Here is a 19,923-nt window from a genome sequence, read left to right as displayed (position 1 = left end):
CAATTCGCTTTTTTTGCAAAAATATTGGAGATTTGGCAATTTCCCCTATATAATATGATTAACTTTAATCTTTAACTCTAAAGAAATACTGTGGACAAATTTCAAACGCATATAGCAGAAACAGTCAATGAATAAGTTTTGCAAGTATACTCCGAAACAGGTGCACCAGAGTTCTTACTTACTCCTCTAATAATACACTACATACAAGATAATGTCCGTAAACTATATTTAGATTTCACTCGGATAGTAAGTATCGTACATAAAATTAAATGTCTACTTCAATTTTCTGTAAATAACAATGAAATGGCATCAACGTGAGTATGGTGGCGTTTTCGGTTGGCGGATCTAAGCTACTGGCAAATTCTATTGAAACTGACAACAAACAATCGATTTTTTTTATTTCATCACTGTCATCACTGAATTATTCAATCAAAACTTCATTTAGATTATATAAAAGAAATAATTTGTGATAATTGATTAAAAAGCGAAAAGTCCAAATTATTTTCGCCAATCACAGATCTCTCGCGACATTGTTTTAATCAAGAAAAAAATGTAAATAATGTAATAAACGAATTATTTGATCAAATAGTTCTACAACAAAGGATTTTATATAAATAAAAATACAATAAAAACAATATTTTGGTTAATGCGAACAAAGAATGCTTGGAAATTATCAGAAACATATTGTTGCCGGGAAAGCCACTAATTATTTTTACAAGGTTGTATAAGTAGAAAAATGCCCAAATGTTTAAAACGTAACATCATTGTCCATTAATTGGAAGGTTGTATGTTGATAGCGAGGAATATCAATTGTAAGTTGATGACGAGTTACTGGCAAGTGTAATTATTATAAGTACGTGAAAGACAACATTTTTAGTTTACCCAGTTGACGGGTATAGACAAATGGCTAGGAACTAAGTATATATAAGCTTATCGAGTTACCAATTTGCGTCTGTTTAGCCAAGTAGGTAGGAATACCCTTTGGCAAGTGGCTTTGGCCTATTCACATGGGATGGGTGAAGCTGATTTTTACAAAGGTACTTGGTTTTGGGTTTATGAATATGTATATGTATATACCCGATTGAAATTTAAAAAAAAAACAAACATTTTTACACATATATCGATAAGGTACATTATACATTTATTGCATGATAGTGAGGGAAATATGAAGACTTATTCAGCCAAGAAAAATCATATTCCCCGAGGGCTTCGCCCGAGGGGAATATGATATTTCTTGGCTGAATAAGTCTTCATGTTTCCCGAACATTCATGCAATGAATTGTTTATTATACCGAAACAAGCAAAATTTTTGAAAATAAACATAAACTTTCAAATTCGGCACCGCTCTCAAATTCACTTTCATTGTAGCGTAAAGTTTTGTGACGTAAACCAGGCTATTGTGACGTCTACTACTCTCGGGAGTTTTCGTTCAACGAACGAGAACTATATTGCGGGAAAATTCACTAGGTGTTCCGAAGAGGTGGAATATGATGAAAAGCGTGTCAACGACGGGAAAAATGAAGTTTTACGGCCCGATCACGTGATAAACTAGAACCAATCAGATAACGCGTTGTGTAGAATATTTATAATGAGGTATAATAAATACATTTATAATTATAAACCAAGACCTAAGTACCTATGATTTTCTGTGAAGAGTATTTCTTCCTTCTATGAGCCTGTAGTCTGTCAGATGAAACTACAATTTACAACTACACATCCAGGCGCGGATCCAGAAATTTTTTCCACGAGGAGTCCACCCCAGTCAAAAAAAAAAAATCCAATCCCACAAATTTCTTGACAAGCAAAAAAAAAAAAAAAAAAAAAAAAAAAACAAAAACCTTAACTCGCTCAAACATCAAAAACCTATTTCGTGGGGGGGGGGGGGGGGGGGGGGGGGGGGGGAATTGAAGTGGTAACTTCTATTGCCTCAAATCTTTCACTGTTCATACCCATTTCACACATATTCGCGTTTACCAGGGGGGGGGGGGGGGTCAGCGTTTTCCAGGGGGGTCCATGACCCCCTCTCTAGATCCGCGCATGACATCAGTATATTTTCTGTTGTATAAAATGGTAACTATATTTTAATCCAAATTCTTGCGCTTTCGCCGGTGTATAGTATCATGTATGGTACAAACGTGTGCATGTTCAGTTAACAGAATGCGCATTTAAGTCTGATATAGTGTCAAAAATAAAAAAAAAAATTCATTATCATCCGAAGAGTATGATACTTAAAATGAAAAAAATAAAAATAAAAATGAAATCAACGCGGTTGAATCCAATATTCATTTTACATGATATTCCATATATATCCTGGCGTTACCGGTTTTCAACTCTTCAAAGTACTTGCTGATACATTCTGGAGATGCTGCTTTCGCTCTTAATTCTGACAACCCTGAGGGTTTTACTGTATGAAGCTCCGGCCACCTCTTCATCAAGTTGTAATACCATTTCATGGTTAACTCTTTTCCTTTTTCCCTTATACCAAGATCTACCGCGTAATCCGAAGCGAGGTTAAGCACCTCTGTACGGGTATATCCATACCCTATCTCGGACATTGTCTTTACATGCTCCACTATGTAAGATTCCTGTTCCTGGGTAAACAGAGGCGGAGGACCCGATGATGCTACATCAATATTTATTCGTCCATCTACTCTATCTCTTAAAGTTGTCAAGGGAACTTGAAACCGTTTTGCAGCACCATGAACACTCATCCCCCCTTTTACTGCTTGGTAAGCATTATCTAACGCCTCTGGACCATAGTTAATTCTTACAATTCCCCCTTTGGATGGAAAATATCTACAAAGAAACAAACAATAAAGCAACGGACACAAAAATGTAAAACATAGAAAGATCCCGAAATTTATAATAAAATACCCATAACGGTCTTCCATACTTTATTTTTTTAAGCGGAAGTCTGGCCGAAGCAAGGTTTATGTATTTTTAGACCATAACACAGAGCTCTCCAACAGACGACAACACAGGATGATCAGATGTCGTTTTCAGACTTTAAGGTAGGGTTTTAGGGTGGGATTTTTTTGCATTATAAGAAGAGCGCGGAATTGGAGTAGATAATGAGAAAAATAGAATCTTACCTCTCTGAATGGCATATTTTTCAATCTGTTGGCTTTTTATAATTCGTTACGTCATATGCTAATTCCGAGAAGAGAAGTTCCGGAAATGACGAAAGGGTTTCAGATTTATCGTTAAAAACAGTAACCTATCGAAATTAGGATACTATCGAAAATAGGTAAGGCCATTCCAAGTTTTTTCTATGTTTAGCGTCCGCGTGCGCCTTGGTTTTTGACGCCCAATATCAGAAAAAAACAAACAAAATCAGAACACCCGATATTGATTATTTTGGTCGAAATCTTTGAATTCTATCATTTCCTGTTATAATCTGTCTACAATTTTTCATATTTGGTATGTTTTGAGCATTTAGTACATGGATTTTGCTAAAGTATAGATCTAGAAAGGAGAAAAAATATTCTTTTGAAATCAAATCCTTTGAAAACGTTATTTTTATGACTATAAAATCTGTGTTTTCTTTTTTGGTCTGTTGTGTTTTTTGCGAATAGATAGGTAGGTTTTTGAAAGATGGGTGGACACTAAACATAGAAAAAACTTGGAATGGCCTAACGGCATAATATAATTATATAAAGGGAAGGTGAGATTTTATCGGACTTCCCCCTGAAAGACTAGTTATACCAAGTCTATGCATGTGAGTCTAACCGGGAGGGAGGGGGGGGGGGGGTTACAGAGCGACTCTCCATCTCCCAAACACAAAAGTCAAAATGTTATTCTTTCGATGTCGTGTCATTTATTATTTTCTCCTCTCTAGTTTTAAGAAAATGTAAAAAAAAAAGTAATGCCAGATTATAAATGAGGAGAAAAAAAACTTAAATAAAATTTCTTTTTTATTAGGATTTGATTTAAATACAGTGTCACTTCAGTAAAAATTCCTTTTAAAGAAAGGTAAGATTTGTTTTCACAACTAATAAAGTTACAAGTTATGTAGTAAGTAGTTTATCCCATGAAAGAGACTTAATTTTATTTGTTAGGTTAACTAAATAAGATATATAATTAGGTGGTCTTACAGTTTTGAAAGAAAAACTTGACATTTTTTTGGCTCTTTATTGCAAATGATGTAAAGTTTTAATAATAAAGACTTAATTTTGTCCCTTTTACAAGATTATTTAAGGAGATGAATGACAGGCTAGGGCAGAACAACCTGAATCCCCGTGATCAAAATATTAGTGTACTCAATAGTCAAAAACGTGAATCCGCGCCTGGCGAGTGAGAGAGAAAAACAATCATTTAGATCACGCGTGATTTGTGGGACGTGGTTTGTCAATTTGTCGGTCTATGAGGAAGATAGAATGTAAGTTTGTCAAGTGTCAACAGTCCATCTATTATTTTTTTTTATGATTATCAGGTATTTAGCTGGAATTATAACAATTAAACATGTTAAAATAGCAACAGTTTCTACTTTCGATTTACGATTTACCACCAAACGACTCACGTGACAGCTGAAAAGTAAATAAAGATGCAGAGTGCGTACAAAATTTAAAGTTAGGATACACGTACCTAATATTTAATGCTTGTAATTTTGCAGATAAACCATATAATTTAATATGTAATTGCCATTCAAATAATTCGTCGAGTCTCTGGCCAAGGACACCGGTGGTTAATGTGAATAGGCCTAGTATTGAACATATGTGCATGGTTGTAAACTTGCATCCGTACACAAACATATCCTTACATTTGTAATCAATATTTAAATAAACTTTAAGTGCGTGCGTCTGTCGCAAACAAAAGATGATCGACTTGCTCAATTCTATTTCTTAAAATAATATTTAATATTACTGTAACAGTGCTTTAATTTTGACTTGAAATATTGTTATTTGTATGTGTATTAGATATTTAATATGATTCTAGTATAACAGAATATAGAGATTATTTTAAATCACAGTTAACGTTGAAACAATTGATTTTGAAATGGGGGGGTTGGGGGTTGGTAGGAAGGGGGTGGCTGAAAATTTCGAAAATGATTTGAGTCAGATTATTTATTTTATGGCCAGTCATGCAAGGACATATTATTGATAATTATTTTCAACATGATCAGGGAAGCTAATCTAGATCCTTTTTTATAAAGCTTGACAAAATGTACAAACAAATAGATAAAATAAATAACTAGATTAAAAATTTAGAAGCACAAAATGAAGAAAAAGCTAGTTTGTTCAGGATTGGAGATTGGGATTGTTCCTAATGTAGAGCGTTTTATAAAACCAGTCAAATAAAAATTATACCTTATATCTGATTTCCTTTATATTAAAACTGTTTTAAAACGCTTTATTTAATTTAATTTTTTGGCACAAATGTAGTTTTAAGTCGGACATATGTTTGTTTTGGATAAAGAATTGGTAGTCGTTGGCTTCAGCACATGTTGTATAATTATATAAAAACATCAAATTTTTTTTTTAAGAAATCGGCACTTTTTATCGATCCCTTCTTTATTTGATTAATATTTAAATGTTACCTTTGCTTATTCGACTTTTTGTTTTAGGGTAGAAGTTTCCTTCTGTAATCTTATGATGTATTATAATAGCAGACGACCCACGTACATGCCAACAAACAGTAAAATGCACGACTACTGGACATGCACGACTTTCGACCACATTTGATTCAATCAAACATAAGCTCGTACTGGAACTAAATGTAGTAAACAAGAATCAGTACACCACTCATTTAAGTCTGATTAACACTTAAGTACGTTTTACAATATGTTGAATATTGTCTTTTTTCAGGTCGTAGAAAACCAAAAAAAAAAAAAAAAAAAATGGCGACTGCACAAGGCCAAGATGTGGTACGTTGCAATTTTTGTCCAGAACCCGTAGAATTTTACTGTAACCCGTGCTCTGTGGAATTGTGTAGCAGCTGTGTTTTAAGGCACATGATGGATAAATCGAAAAATCATGAAGTTGTTGCATTTGAGAGCAGAAAAATCAAAACTGTGTATCCAGAGTGTCAGTCTCACAGAAATAAATGCGAGACATATTGTCGTGATTGCAAGGCAGCCATATGTATCAAATGCGTCATCGGTTCACACAAAGAGCATGACGTCACGGAAATAGAGGAAATAGTTCAATTACAAAGAAAACGTATAGAATCTGATACAGAGGAATTGGAAGAAAATGCCTTGCTAAAAATTATGCTTATGAAAGAAAATGTTTCCTCAAGCAATGTTATGATTGACAATGTCCTCTATGAACTGACTGAAAGAGAAAACCAAATTAAGGCAGCGGTTCACAGTGAAGTAGAGAAGATGAGGAAAAAAATTCTTCTTGTTAAAAAAGGTAATAAAGCTGTCATTTCAGAAAACCAGTCCCACATTTCTGATTTGGAATCCAAACTAAAGCAAGAGATAAAGAAGAATAGACAAATTCTGCAGACACAACAGATACAGGCTATATTGAATTATGAGTGTATTCATGAAAATTTCAAAACAGACTTAAACCTCCAAAAGTGTGTTCATCCACATTATGTATGCACAGAAATTGAAAACGAACATCTAGTTCGATTGGTAGGTCATTTATCCTTTGACGAAGTCAAAACAGTCAAACAAAACTTACAATTAAAAGAAAGTCCGGAAATATTGTATTCATGTACAATTCAGGGTTCTAACAAATCTCTTTGGAGAATATTGTGTGTAGAAAATCATAAACTATGGATAAGCGGCGAGAAAAACTCCCTCAGGCAAATAGACAGGAAGGGGACAACATTACAAGTCTTTAGCACTGTCAAAAACCCTATAGCTTTCTCATTTAACTGGAACACTTTAATATTTGCATTAAATGATGAGACCAAAGTTTATATCGTCAAAGACAATAAAGAAGAACAATATCTAAAGTGTATTGGCTGGTTTCCAAAAGGTCTTTGTTATCTACAGAACGGAAATCTGCTGGTGAGCATGCGCTCCTACGATGAAAAACAAAGCAGAGTATTAAGATTCTCAGGTACGACAGAGATACAGAAGATTCAGTACGGCACCCGAAAACAGCCTTTGTTTTCCTGTGGAGTTTCTTTTGTTCTCTTGCTAACTGAAAATGGAAATGGTAACATCTGCGTAGCAGACTATGGAGGAAGCGCCGTTGTTGTTTTGGATTCCTTCGGAGAACTTCGGTTTAGGTACGAAGGAAACATTTCCAACCAGTCAAAGTACACCCAATTCCTGCCGATGCACATTGCTGCCGATATCAATCATCAAATTTTGATAGGTGATAGCAGAAATAACATTGTTCACATCATTGACTGTGATGGAAACTTTATCCGTTATCTAGAGCATCCATGTAATGGAGGACTTAGTGTTGATGCAGATTACAATTTAGTTATTGGTGATAGAAAATGTGGAAAAATTCAATTCATCAAATATTTAGAGTAAATTTTTTGAGATCAAAATTACACGAGCAAGCACGTCGAAAATACAGTTTTCATTATTGAAAAACCGTCATTACTCTGCCTACCTTTATACTGTTATTTTTTGTTACCTTTGCAATTTCGATTCTTGTGATCAGGATTAGTAAAACGTAAATGATTATGAATAAAAATTGAATAATATACGACTTCTCAAAATGTGCCTAAAATGTATCAATTTTTTGCCCTGTGCCTTAGTTGTTGCTTTTAGCTGAAAAGGCTTGATACATTTAATTCTTGAACATGACTGTGTTATACGGCAAATTATGATTGTAAATTGATGTTGAACTGCGTATCAATTTTTATATACGTCTACGTTAGTTTTTTTTATCTCCATTCCGAGTGTGATCTAATATATTAATCTGACCATTTGATGTGTATTGACATGAGCATATCCCCTATTCTTACCTTGTTACATTGTTACCAAATGATTCATTGGTGATGGCTCGAAAGTAACCTCTATTCAGAATTCAAGTCAAATTATTAAAGATAAATCATGTCAAAATTATAGTTAAAAAAAACTAAACATTTTATTCTTCACCTCACACAATCTTGCACGCATTTGACCTTATAATCTTTTTTCTCAAGAGTGTGAATGGTCATATATTTAAAGATCAGTGCATATACTTCCTGTTTTGTTTATTTGTTTGATGTTGAACGTCTCTCGAGAGAATTGTACACTCATATGGAAACATCATAAATTGTCAGCTGATGGCTGCGACTTTATACCTACTCAAAGGCTGTTAGAAAAGTTCGTGGTCAAGTTCTTCATGTATTGAGAGCGCAGTATATTTTCAGGAAACCGGTTAAACTCTCCATATAAAATCTATACCTATTTTTCAATAAATATTGAAGGACTTGTCGTTCTCTGGTGATCTTTTAGGTTCATAAACCCTCTGTTCACTTACAGGAAATTTTTCTCTAACTTTTATGATTTTCCAAAGCAAATGTAAAAGCTGAATAAAATACAAACATTTATAACATGGCTTGCGGGGCAAAATTAAAAAAAAATCACTTAAGCTTGACAAATTTATAAAGAATAATATAAATTTGTGTCATTAAGAGTTACCTCTCTAGATCTTAACAGAGTATCATTGTACCTTTAACAATTTACAGCTATATATTATTTTGACAGGCGACACGGAGCATGCTCATTTTTCGCATGTTTACATTACAAGGTCGTTTTATTGAAATCGAAAATTGCACAATTGTAGACAGGACAGAAAGTATTCTGATATTTTTCTCTGTCCCTATAAAAGTGATAAAACGTTACTTACCGAAATTTAGGATTAAATTGGAGGGTGTATGACTGTTTTATAGCCACTTAAGTAATTAATTTCACTTTTGAATATTCAGGAGGACATGAAATACGACGCTTCACGCCGGCATTATTTCCTGAGGCGCGTTCGCGCTTCCTGATAAATATGCAGGTGTGAAGCGTTGTTGTTCATATACCTCAGGAATCTACAAAAATGAAATTTATTTCTTATATTTACATTATTTTCTGATGGTTTACCAAAAATAACGCCGTTCAACTATAATTCTTAAAGCAAAACTGTTTGCACAATAGTTCTGACGTTAAGTACGGTGTTACGACGTAGCGATGGAGATATTCATGCTCATCCATGGTAGCTCATGAAAAAATTAACAAATTCTAATTTGTAAGGAATGTTAAAAACAAATAAATGGAAATGCTAATATTTAAGAAATGAATTTAAATTTTGGAAATCCATGAGGTTATGAACTACCAAGCTTCGCTCCGGCATATTTCACGAAGTGCATTAGCGCTTCATGATAAATATGCCGGCGTGAAACGTTGTAGTTCATAACCTCATGAATCTTCAAAAATTAAATTCATTTCTTATATCTACATTATTTTTCTTACGAGTTGCCGTAAATTTACGCTATTCAACTGTCAAAGCTAAAGCAAAACAGTTTGCACTATTTGTCGTCATGTGTGGTAAAAATATGTTCAAACCAAACCAATGGGAACATTATTAAACGTCATGGAACACCGAACCTCTAAAAATTGTGTGTACAGCCAGGAAAATGTTTAAAAAATAGACTAGAATGCTTCTAGATGTTGCTGAAAGTTGCAGACAAGAACAATGGAACAAAAATATTCGAATGGTACTAGCTTTATAAGAATGGAAGTATTGACATTTTAATGGTGAATTACGTCGATACCTCAATGCTCCACTTATTGCATGGATTTTTGCAGCCATGGATTTTGTATTGTTTCCAAACCTATATCTCTTAACTGCAACCAGACATTTATTTTAGGGTCAAGATCTAGTGAATGAAAGATGCCTAAAGATTTATCAAATTTGAGAAAAAATTTAACTATGCTTTACAACTTTAGCTCTGTCAAATAAGGTGTTTCGGGGCATAAGTTGTAGGCAAACAAGATGAAAAACCATATTTTAAACTGTCATTTTAAAAAAAATGAGAACACCAGACATGAATATGGGAGTTTTTTCATATTCGACAAGACAATGTATCCAGAATGCCTACAGTCTTTCAGAAAACGAACATTAGTATGTTTATTGCCACTTCTTTGAAATAATATCAAATTTAATATAGGTATTGGGATTTCTTTTCAAATGATTTTAAATTGAATACCAAGAAAATACCCTATTTTCTACATAATTCTGCTAAAGCCATAAAGTACGTGAAAAAAGAAAGTTGAAATTGATTATGACGTCATAATGGATCTAGCACCAAAAGCTAGTCTAAAGTCATTTACTAGATCTTGACCTTAAGATCTCATTAATATCCAAAAGAGCACAAAATGAAAATTTTTCACTGTATGAAAAAATTTAAAGGGTTTGAAATCTGGTTATCAGATTACTTAACGTCAAAAGATTGTTCCAAAAAAGTCTATGACTTCATAGTACAAAATGTTGTAAATTTTCTAAATTTTAGTAAAATGACCTGACTTTTTACATACTAATAAAAAAGAATTTAATCAGATATAAGTAATTCTTCACAGAACACAATAGATTTTCCGTAAATCAATGTGTCCGCGAACTTTTCGAACAACCCTTGTACTTGGCACTCAGGGCAATAAGGGATCATTTTTGTGCCAACACCTACTGCCACCGGGATCCTCAGTTTATGCTGTCTTATCCAAAGGAAAGGTAACAACATAAATATGTAAATATACCCTTCGAAAAAACTCCTCTCTCAAATACGTAAATTTGTCTGCAGACAAGGTTGGCTAACACTTCATACAAAAGTATCTTCGATGAGGGATATACGAGGAACTATCAAGAAGTTCGTAGATTAGGCCATAAAATTAAAACCGCTCTTAGTACATCAATGAATTTTGAAATATCTAGTTAGCATCATCTTTTCTATCTAAAGAATAAACCATCAACTACAAATTTTATTTTTTTACATTAAATTAGTAATGTTTTGTAAGCAATGGTATGTCCAGGCGGCGCAACCTCGAACACGACGTTTTTGCGTTAAAGCGGACATTGAAAAACAATGACGTTGTCTGACGTCATGAAACTAAACAACGACAACGCCTATTGATCATATAATGTCCTTTATATTTTTTTTAATAATTTGGCAAATAAAGAAGCTTATCAAGCCAAAATTTTCAACATTTCTTCATATTTTGTTGTTATATGTTCCATAAAAATTTTGAAAGCATAGACTACATAGTATTAATTTTATAGCCCCAGTCCCGAACTTTTTGATGACCCCTCGAATAGGTTTCAAACTTAATGGAATTCAAACCATAAAGCGTGTAGAAACCATAAGGATTTGATGAGGATTTTCAAATTATCCACAGAATAAAGAATACTGAGTGGAATGATCTTCGGGGAAAAAGTATAAAGATAACATTACTTGATCTTTAAATTTTGAAAAATTAAGTATTTGTATTCTAATTCCAGAAACAATTAAAAGGAATAAAAAAACTGAATGCAAAAATTTTATCTAAAGTATTGATTTAAAAAGTGTAAGTTATTGATATGAACAAAATAAATAGCCTCGAATCAATGTACGACATTCAAACTCTTTATACTACATGTGTCATTCCTCAAAACAAATTTGATAGAATATTGAGATCTGCACTCAAAGAAATATAGTCTATATCAACCCTGCTCTCTATAAATAACTTTTGTTATAGCATGTTTATGCTTGTTTTAAAAATGAGGAATATTTCTTTGCATATTGCAATATAGGGTTATTGAACTTAAATTGATTAATATTGGCACAAGTTGGCTGTACAAATGCACGAGTTTGCGAGTGCATTTATACAGCCAACGAGTGCTAATATTTACCAATATAAGTTCAATAACTCCTTTATCAAATAGCTCAAACATTTCATCACAATTTATAATAATCATTCCAACTAAAATCAAAGTACTGAAAGTACTGAAAAGCGGTTAGCATGCTTTCATCGAAAATGTACAACAACCAAAAATGCATTGAATGATGATATTAAAGTAAGCATGCATATCTTTGTCCAATGTCATCAGAGAAGAAGCAGACACACTGTTTTGTAGTACTTAACTAGATAGTAAAATCAATAACATCCCAGACTGATGTCACAAATGCATGTTTCAAAATATCAACATGAGATTTTCAGTTTGAAAGACAGGAAGTTCAATAAAAAAAAATCTCCCTAATTGTCTCCTTGGTGGCGTCCAAAAGTGCTCAGGACGAAAATAAAATTATGTTGATGTTGCAAATTTACTTGTCTTTCATGCTTTCATGTTCATTGATTCTGAAATTAGGTAACTGTAAAAGCTACTACAGCAAACAACTCAAAAAGAAAAAAAAAACGATAATTCAAATTCTTTAGATTAATTGATTTGGAGTACTGTACATAGATTTTTAGCTGGCTAGTCTGAGAAAAAAAGGATAGAATTTGTAAATTAATTAATTTCAGAGAGCTTCAGTTGCGTAGGCTCACTGCGGGTCTGCAGGTGTGTCCTGTCAACGGGATGCTTACTTCTCCTAGGCACCGGAACTTGCAAGGGTCCGTTTTTCTTTTGCGACCGATCACTGTTCATTCTGTATTTTGATACAGATACTGAGTACTTCCGTTTTTTAATATTATAAACTATTTCTCTCATAGGAAGAAAGACAAGTAAACAAGATAATAAAGTTTTAAGAAATCTACATTATTGACTTTTCATACAATTAAATGCTCGAATAAGTAAATGGAATATGACAATTATTTAAAAAAGAGTCTTGCACGATATGTATGAGGGAACATATACTTATATTTGGCAAATGCTTTTCATGCAATATTGATATCAAACAAAACGTGTGAAAAGGAAAGTTGTTGTTTAATCCATCAATTATACTAGTATTTAAAAATTCAAACGTACACTCAAAGTCAGTGTATGACAATCAATTGTCCATTGCAAGAATTACTTAGTTATCAGTGTCACTTTCTTCAATATGCCGGATAAGCAATACATTGTATATTTTTTACTAAAAACAAGTATGCGAATTTCTATCACTGTCTGTAAACATCTGTATTTTAATTTTTATTTCTTTTCAAAGGCTCAAAATGATAATTAGCAAAATGGAAAAATTCAAATTTAAAAAGTAGTTTTACAACTTACATTTTCCATAGGAATTTAACAAACCTTCAAAATAATCATTTATTATATATAATTTTAAATTTTCACTAATTGCAAAGATTTTTCATGCCTCTTTCTTCCGTGCATATTTTATATCGGTTGATTTTTAGAAGAGGATCACGATGCCGATGAAAATTTTTGTTTTTTCCAATTTTTTAAAATTAATTTTACTATTTTCAGGGTTCCATTATTATTGTAATTATCCTTTTTTAAAATAAGCGATCGTTTATGATCATTTGTAATAATTATCAAAGACTGAGTATAGAATTTATCCCTGGGAACAAAGCTTTTATAATCTTTAATAAATTAGAGAGAAAACAAGCAAATTCAAGGAATTGTGGTCCCCCGCTTTCGGTGTCTCTGTGGGTGAGATGTCATTCTTATGACATATTGACATATAGTACTATGAACACCCTATCATATGTCATTTATTTAGAAATCATCACTGAACTCCAAGGTCAAGGTCAAAAAGTTAAAGTATTTGGTATCCGATGAAAAGTCTTCTCACAAGGATTACATATGTGAAGTATGAAAGCCCTAGCCCTTACCATTCGAAAGTTATGGTAAAGGTTTAAGTTTTTTCATAAGTACGAAAAATCTCCAAGGTCAAGGTCAAAAGGTCAAAGTTGTTGATATCCAATGAAAGGTCTTGCCACAAAAAATACATATTTGAAAGATGAAAGTCCTAGTGTCTACGGTTCAAAAGTTGTGGCAAAGGACAAAGTTTTTGAAAAGTAGGTCAAACTACAAGGTCAAAGGGTCAAAGTTCTTGGTATCCAATAAAAGGTCTTCTCACAAGGATTACATATATGAAGCTTGAAAGCCCTAGCCCTTACTGTTCAAAAGTTATGGTCAAGGTTAAAGTTTTTTCATAAGCACGGAAATCTCCAAGGTCAAGGTCAAAAGGTCAAAGTTGTTGATATCCAATGAAAGGTCTTGTCACAAAAAATATAAATGTGAAATGTGAAAGTCCTATAGTATCTAACATTTCAAAAATTATGGCCAAAGTAAAAGTATGGAATTTTTTGTGTAAAAGTGGGTCAAACTCCAAGGTCAAGGTCAAAAGGTCAATTTTGGTGGTACACAAAGAAAGTTCTTATCACAAGGATTACACATGTGAAATATGAAAGTCAAAGCTCCACTAAATCAAAAGTTATGGGCAAGGTTAGAGTTTTTGTGACGGACAGACTGACAGACTGACAGACAGACGAATGAGATTTAATGTCCCCTCGCCTTCGCGAAAGCAGGGGACAAAAGGATGAATTTTTTTTAAAGAATTTTTTTGTGTTGTTATAAAGTTTTTACGAATTAATCTAGCCCGCTGCAGCCATATTTTCTTCTCTGCATCTCTATGAATTTTTTGGAGACTGATGACATGTCCATCTACAGTTTTACCTCTGAAATTGCTGCATATTCAGCAGTACATGTATAGTTCGTCTTCCACGACCGATATCGAAAACTGCGTTTTTGCTCGATTGTATGTCATAACATAGTTTACTTACAAGAACACATCTGGTGACAATAAAGGCCTATTTCATTTGAATTAATCGTGTTTCTAGAAATTTATATTTGTAAAATAATTGATTCACTTTATAGTATTAAAACTTTGAATGGAATTTAATCTCATGTGCTCATGTAACGAAGAAAGACTAATTGAAATAGCATCGACCTGTCAATTCGTGTTACATATGTCGTATAAAATCTGAGCTGTATCTAATCAAAGTTTTAGTGTAGGATCTAAGCATATGTATATTCCCGAGTAAAATACACTTATTTTGTTTTAGATCAGAAAATTGACAAGAGAAACACGAAATTGATACAATAATTTCCTCGTCAATACGGAAAACATTCTTTTCGTAAAGTGCTATTTATGTTTTTAAAATCCTTTCCAGTGTAAGTATTTATTTTTATAAGTTTTTCTTTTTTGCAAAGTGTGTAAAAACAATATCTGAGAGAGAGAGAGAGAGAGAGAGAGAGAGAGAGAGAGAGAGAGAGAGAGAGAGAGAGAGAGAGAGAGAGAGCCGTGAAACTGACATACATGTACATCTGTGAAAAAAATATGTATATATATATACCGTAATTATATTGATTCCACAATTAATAATTCTGATGATTTTTAATTTCCACAACTTTGGTTCATATTCAACTTTTCAACCCATTTATACATTCGTTCTTTGTACATGCTGTACGCACAAAACCCTCGTGCATCACCTGTCCATCAAATTTGTGTGAAAGTTAATTTGAAACATTCTAGCTTATGGTCAGTTCTGAGTTCAAGTGTGCAACACACTCAACTGACATTCAGCGAAAGTCATCTTCTCGGTTTCATCACAATGCTTATAACAAACTTACATGTATTTTGTAAATTATCCTTTTTTAAACATAAATAAGATGTATTCCGTAGATTATAAGATTTTAAGAAAGAATTACAATAATGTAACATGAAATTGCACATTTCTGATGAAGTTGTTTACCAGCTAACAGGCACATAGCAACGGGGAGGGGGGGGGGGGGGCGGGGGGGCCCAGCCCCACCCCCACTTTTTTCCCAACATTACTTTTACTATTGAAAATGTTCATTGAAAGACAGGTTGCCCCCCCCCCCCCCCAGTTTATACTACGGAAAAGTTATTTAAGGAAAATGTATTATTGTATGCCAAGGTATTAGTACTGAAATAAGTAGCTTTTTTCGCCTTTGGGCAAGGTTTTTTTCTGCTTGTCAACTTTTCCAGGCAGGAAAAAAATAATTTCTCTGGCTGCCCCCCCCCCCCACTTTTAAAGACGACGCTACGTGCCTGGCTAATTCGTATCGCTTTCTAGAAAGGGTGGGGCTAACAGACCCTTTATAAAATCGCTAATTATCTAAAAAAAAATTCGCAAACTGTGTCCTTCTTTTAAAATTCTTAAATGCAGCGTGTAAGTTGATCACTATTTTGTTGGATTATTGTAACGCGTAGTCCGCGGAAGTTATGCTGGTGTAGAAGAGTTCCGATTTCGAGTAGAGATAACTCACGTTTTTAAAATGGGGAATAATGATGTCAGATATTTTCGTAGGGTCAAATTTTCAAGGTTTTAAAAAGAAATATTGATTTGTGGAATTTTGATTTCGAAGTTGGAGAAGTGCTGAGTAATTGCACATATGAAATATATCATTTTGTGATGGTCATAAAATCATTGGTCTCTCAAAACCATCATAAGAACGAAAATACCCCCTCCCCAGAATTATTGATTTCATAGTTTATCTTTTTTCTTTTAGATATGAATCATAAATTAAAGGAAACTATTTTCTTTTTGAATTTGTTTCGTCTACCAAGTAATTAACATTTTCTATTTTTTGTTCCTTTTCTCGTGCAGCCTTCTGTTCTTCTATCCTCTCCGTGTTTTAGATACTACCTGCTTTCATTATGAACAAACCGGAAGTAGACTTAAACAAACAACTGGTTTTCTTGATGGTCCAAATAGGCCTAGATGTTTTTATAAGTACCTTAACTGAATCATAAGGTAAAGTAAATTTAACATAATTTTACAATATTGTTCCACTAATATGTAATGAAGAACAATGTTTAAAATCTATAAAAAAAATCGTCGAAAGACAAAGAAAACCTCTCAAATATTGGAAGGCCATAATAAATGTGAAGCACGTGGAGTGAGTTACATATTTTTACTATGACAAAATTTTACGGAAACGGTTAATAATTGACACATTTTGTTGAACTGTGTTGTTCGTTTTATTTTTTATTCTTTGTTTGTTACAAATTCTTATTAAAGGTAAATGATATACACATTCATCTTCAGTTGTCGGGGCATACTATAAAACATGGTTTGGTCCTAATCGGCATTGATTAGCTTTCATATAGATTTTTAATTAAATGAAAGCTGCACTGAGCTCAATATTAAAAAATGAAATACCGTACTTTTTGACATCAATCAATCATGATTTTATTTTTATTGAATATATTCTTTAAGTAAATAAAAAAATAATGTTTCTAGCTGAAATGATTTTTGAATTCATTTTTTTCCAGACTATTTCAAATACTAACAATGGCAACGGCACAGGGTCAGGACATCATAGAATGTTCATTATGTCAAGAGCCAGTGGAATTTTATTGTAATCACTGTCACACAGAGTTATGTAGTAACTGTGTTCTGATTCACATGAAAGACAAAACGAAAAAACACCAAGTAGTTGAATTTAGCAACAAAAAGTGCTCACTTGTCTTCCTTGAATGCAGTTCCCATGAAAACAAGTGCGAAACGTATTGCTGTGATTGTGAGATTCCAACTTGTATAAAATGCGTAACAGATTCGCATAAAGGTCACGTCTTTTCAGATCTCGAAAATTTTATTGAAGATCGAAAGAAACAGATCTCTTCAGATATAGAGGAACAGAAATCCATTTGTGAGAGGTACCAGACCTTGAAAGAAGCTATAGTTCCACACGAAAATGAGTTTGATACAGCAATTAAAAAGATATCTCAGAGAGAAGAGGAAGTGGTCAGAACTGTCCGTGAAGCTGCAGCAAAAATGAAGTCAGATGTGGAAGAAAGGAAAACAAAGGTTATGTCACGGAATAAAGAAAATATGAAAAGAATCTTAGATTCAGAGCATCAACTACAGCAAGCCATCAAAAAGTGTGAAGAAACTTTGCAGTCAAGGTTCGCAATTGATCTTATAAATTACTGCTCAATAAGTAAAAAGAATCAAGAAGATCCATGTTTCTCTGAAAATGTAAGCCCTGTATTTTTGTCCGGAATTTCTGACAAAGAACAAATATTGGAAATGATTGGCTCTGTGTCTTACAAAGATGATGCAAACAAGAGCATAAAAATGCATCATGTATCATCTGATATCCCTTCAGCAATACTGAAAACAATTCAATCACCTTACCTTCCACTTTGGAGATTACAATCGGGAATCAATGGCAAGATATGGACGAGTGGCGATGATCACACAATCAAAGAACTAGACAAAAATGGAAAAATTCTAAACACTATACAAAATGCTCAAAAACCTGGAATCTTTTCCATCAATACAAATGGAGATTTATTGTTTCCGGCAGATCATCCATCGGGAACAATTTTTCTTTTTACTGAGGGCAGATTTAAGCGTTATTTTTCTCTTCGAGATTGGTTTGCAATGGGAATTTGTTTTTCTTTCCACGAAACTGTGTTAGTGAGCATGCGTTCTGCAGGTGAAAAGCAGAGCAGAGTGACAAGGTTCTCAAACCAAGCAGAGATAGAACGAATCCAATATGATGCTCAGGGAATTCCTTTGTTTTCTACGAACAACATGAACGTTCTTCCTTTGACAGAAAACGGAAATGGAGATATTTGTGTGGCTGATTTCGCTGGAGAGATAGTTGTTGTTGTTGACGCGTATGGGAAACTCAGATTTAAATATGACGGTAATATTATCAACCAATCAAAGTACAAAAAATTTTCCCCATTACACATTGCAACTGATGTCAACCAACAAATTCTGATCTGTGACTATTTGAATGACATTGTTCATGTCATTGACAAAAATGGTAACTTTGTCCGTTATATAGAATATTCTTGCAAAGGCGGACTCAGTGTTGATTGTGACCACAATCTAGTCATAGGAAATGAAGAAAACGGTCTTATTAGTATAATTAAATGCTAAAAAAAAATAAGGTAAACAGAAAGCAAAAAATGCCTCTGGTAATTGCGATCATTCTTTATCTAAATAAAAATGTAATAAGCAATTTATTAATCAAGGGCGAATCAGGAATTCAAATTGGATGAAACATAATGTAAAAAAGGAGAAAAGGGAAACGCTTGCCCCTATGTACAGTCATGCTTGCTAAATGATTCTCATATGTTCAAAACAAATGACATACATACTAGTATGAGAAAACCACTTCACGTACACATTTTTCTTTTGTAAATGCTGATTATTATTAGGTCTTTCCACCTTTCTGTGGAAAGACCTATTGATATTGTTCTGTTTATTATTATTCTTCTCATTTATTATTTTTCCACCGCATGTTTTTGATATATCGAAAAGATTTATAGTCCATAAGAATGTACTTAGTTAAAGAATATTGCAGTTGACCCTGCGTAAATGAACCTTCACCCCTTTCAGAGTTACGACCCCTTTCGCAAGAAATGCTTGTTATCGCTACTACTTCGAAACCGTAAACAGTAGAGGTTTGAAACCTTCACCAATGTCTTCAACTAATTTAGGTGACTCTTCAATCTATTCATTGCAAAAGTTTTCGGTGACCCCTTCAATGAGTTATTGCCCCTGAAACTTTTAAAATTTTACAAATAATTTCAAATCGACAAGTCGTAGAGACATGAGACCAACTGCATAAGATTCATTGACCTTTGACCTTGAAATCCATGTAAAGGTCAAAGGTCAAGGTCATTCCAAAATTGAGAAATTAAGCTTTTTTTATATTTCTTTTGTCTTTCAACATATACTTAATGTCTATGCATCATTAATATGTACTCTTGAAACTGTTTTAAAGATATCATTCTTGTCCCCTAACATTAACCCTTTTAAAAGTTATTGGCCCTTGTGTGAAAAACCTTGTTATCTCTACTCCTCCGAAACTGTAGACCATAGAGATACCAAACCTTCACTAATGTCTTAAGGGTCTTTAGGCCTAACTTCACTGTATAAGTGCAAAAGGATTTGATGACCCCTTATATGAGTTATAACCCTTTAACTTCTTTGTACTTACTATTAAACCTTATAAATTGAAAACTATAAGTCGTAGAAGCATGTGGTCAACTGCATTGTGACCCTTGACTTTTGACCTTGAATAATTTGTCAAGGTCAAAGGTCAAGGTCATTCCATTTTTTTTTTATTTTCATTT

At 33.3% G+C, this 19,923-nt stretch overlaps 2 protein-coding genes across 2 annotated transcripts; both read left to right on the top strand.

The window, feature by feature from the left end:
- The first annotated feature begins 5,829 nt into the window (after window positions 1-5,829).
- LOC134256246 (uncharacterized) lies at window positions 5,830-7,532 on the top strand. The gene has a single exon (XM_062738905.1). The coding sequence runs from the start codon at window positions 5,837-5,839 to the stop codon at window positions 7,436-7,438; it is 1,602 nt and encodes a 533-aa protein (XP_062594889.1). The 5' UTR covers window positions 5,830-5,836; the 3' UTR covers window positions 7,439-7,532.
- A 9,039-nt stretch (window positions 7,533-16,571) lies between these two features.
- On the top strand, window positions 16,572-18,895 carry LOC134256252 (uncharacterized). Its single transcript, XM_062738908.1, has 2 exons — window positions 16,572-16,579; window positions 17,101-18,895. Exon 2 carries the CDS (start codon window positions 17,120-17,122, stop codon window positions 18,719-18,721), a length of 1,602 nt encoding a protein of 533 aa, XP_062594892.1. The 5' UTR covers window positions 16,572-16,579; window positions 17,101-17,119; the 3' UTR covers window positions 18,722-18,895.
- Window positions 18,896-19,923: the final 1,028 nt, after the last annotated feature.

The sequence above is a fragment of the Saccostrea cucullata genome, unplaced genomic scaffold, assembly GCF_032062105.1.
Source record: "Saccostrea cucullata isolate Sc308-1 unplaced genomic scaffold, CSIRO_AGI_Scuc_v1 ctg2819, whole genome shotgun sequence".
Lineage (NCBI taxonomy): Eukaryota > Metazoa > Mollusca > Bivalvia > Ostreida > Ostreidae > Saccostrea > Saccostrea cuccullata.
This window is presented reverse-complemented; position numbering and strand designations above follow the sequence as displayed.

Excerpts from the sequence above, each read along its gene's own strand:
- LOC134256246 (XM_062738905.1), top strand. The coding sequence starts at position 5,837 with ATGGCGACTGCACAAGGCCAAGATGTGGTACGTTGCAATTTTTGTCCA.
- LOC134256252 (XM_062738908.1), top strand. The coding sequence starts at position 17,120 with ATGGCAACGGCACAGGGTCAGGACATCATAGAATGTTCATTATGTCAA.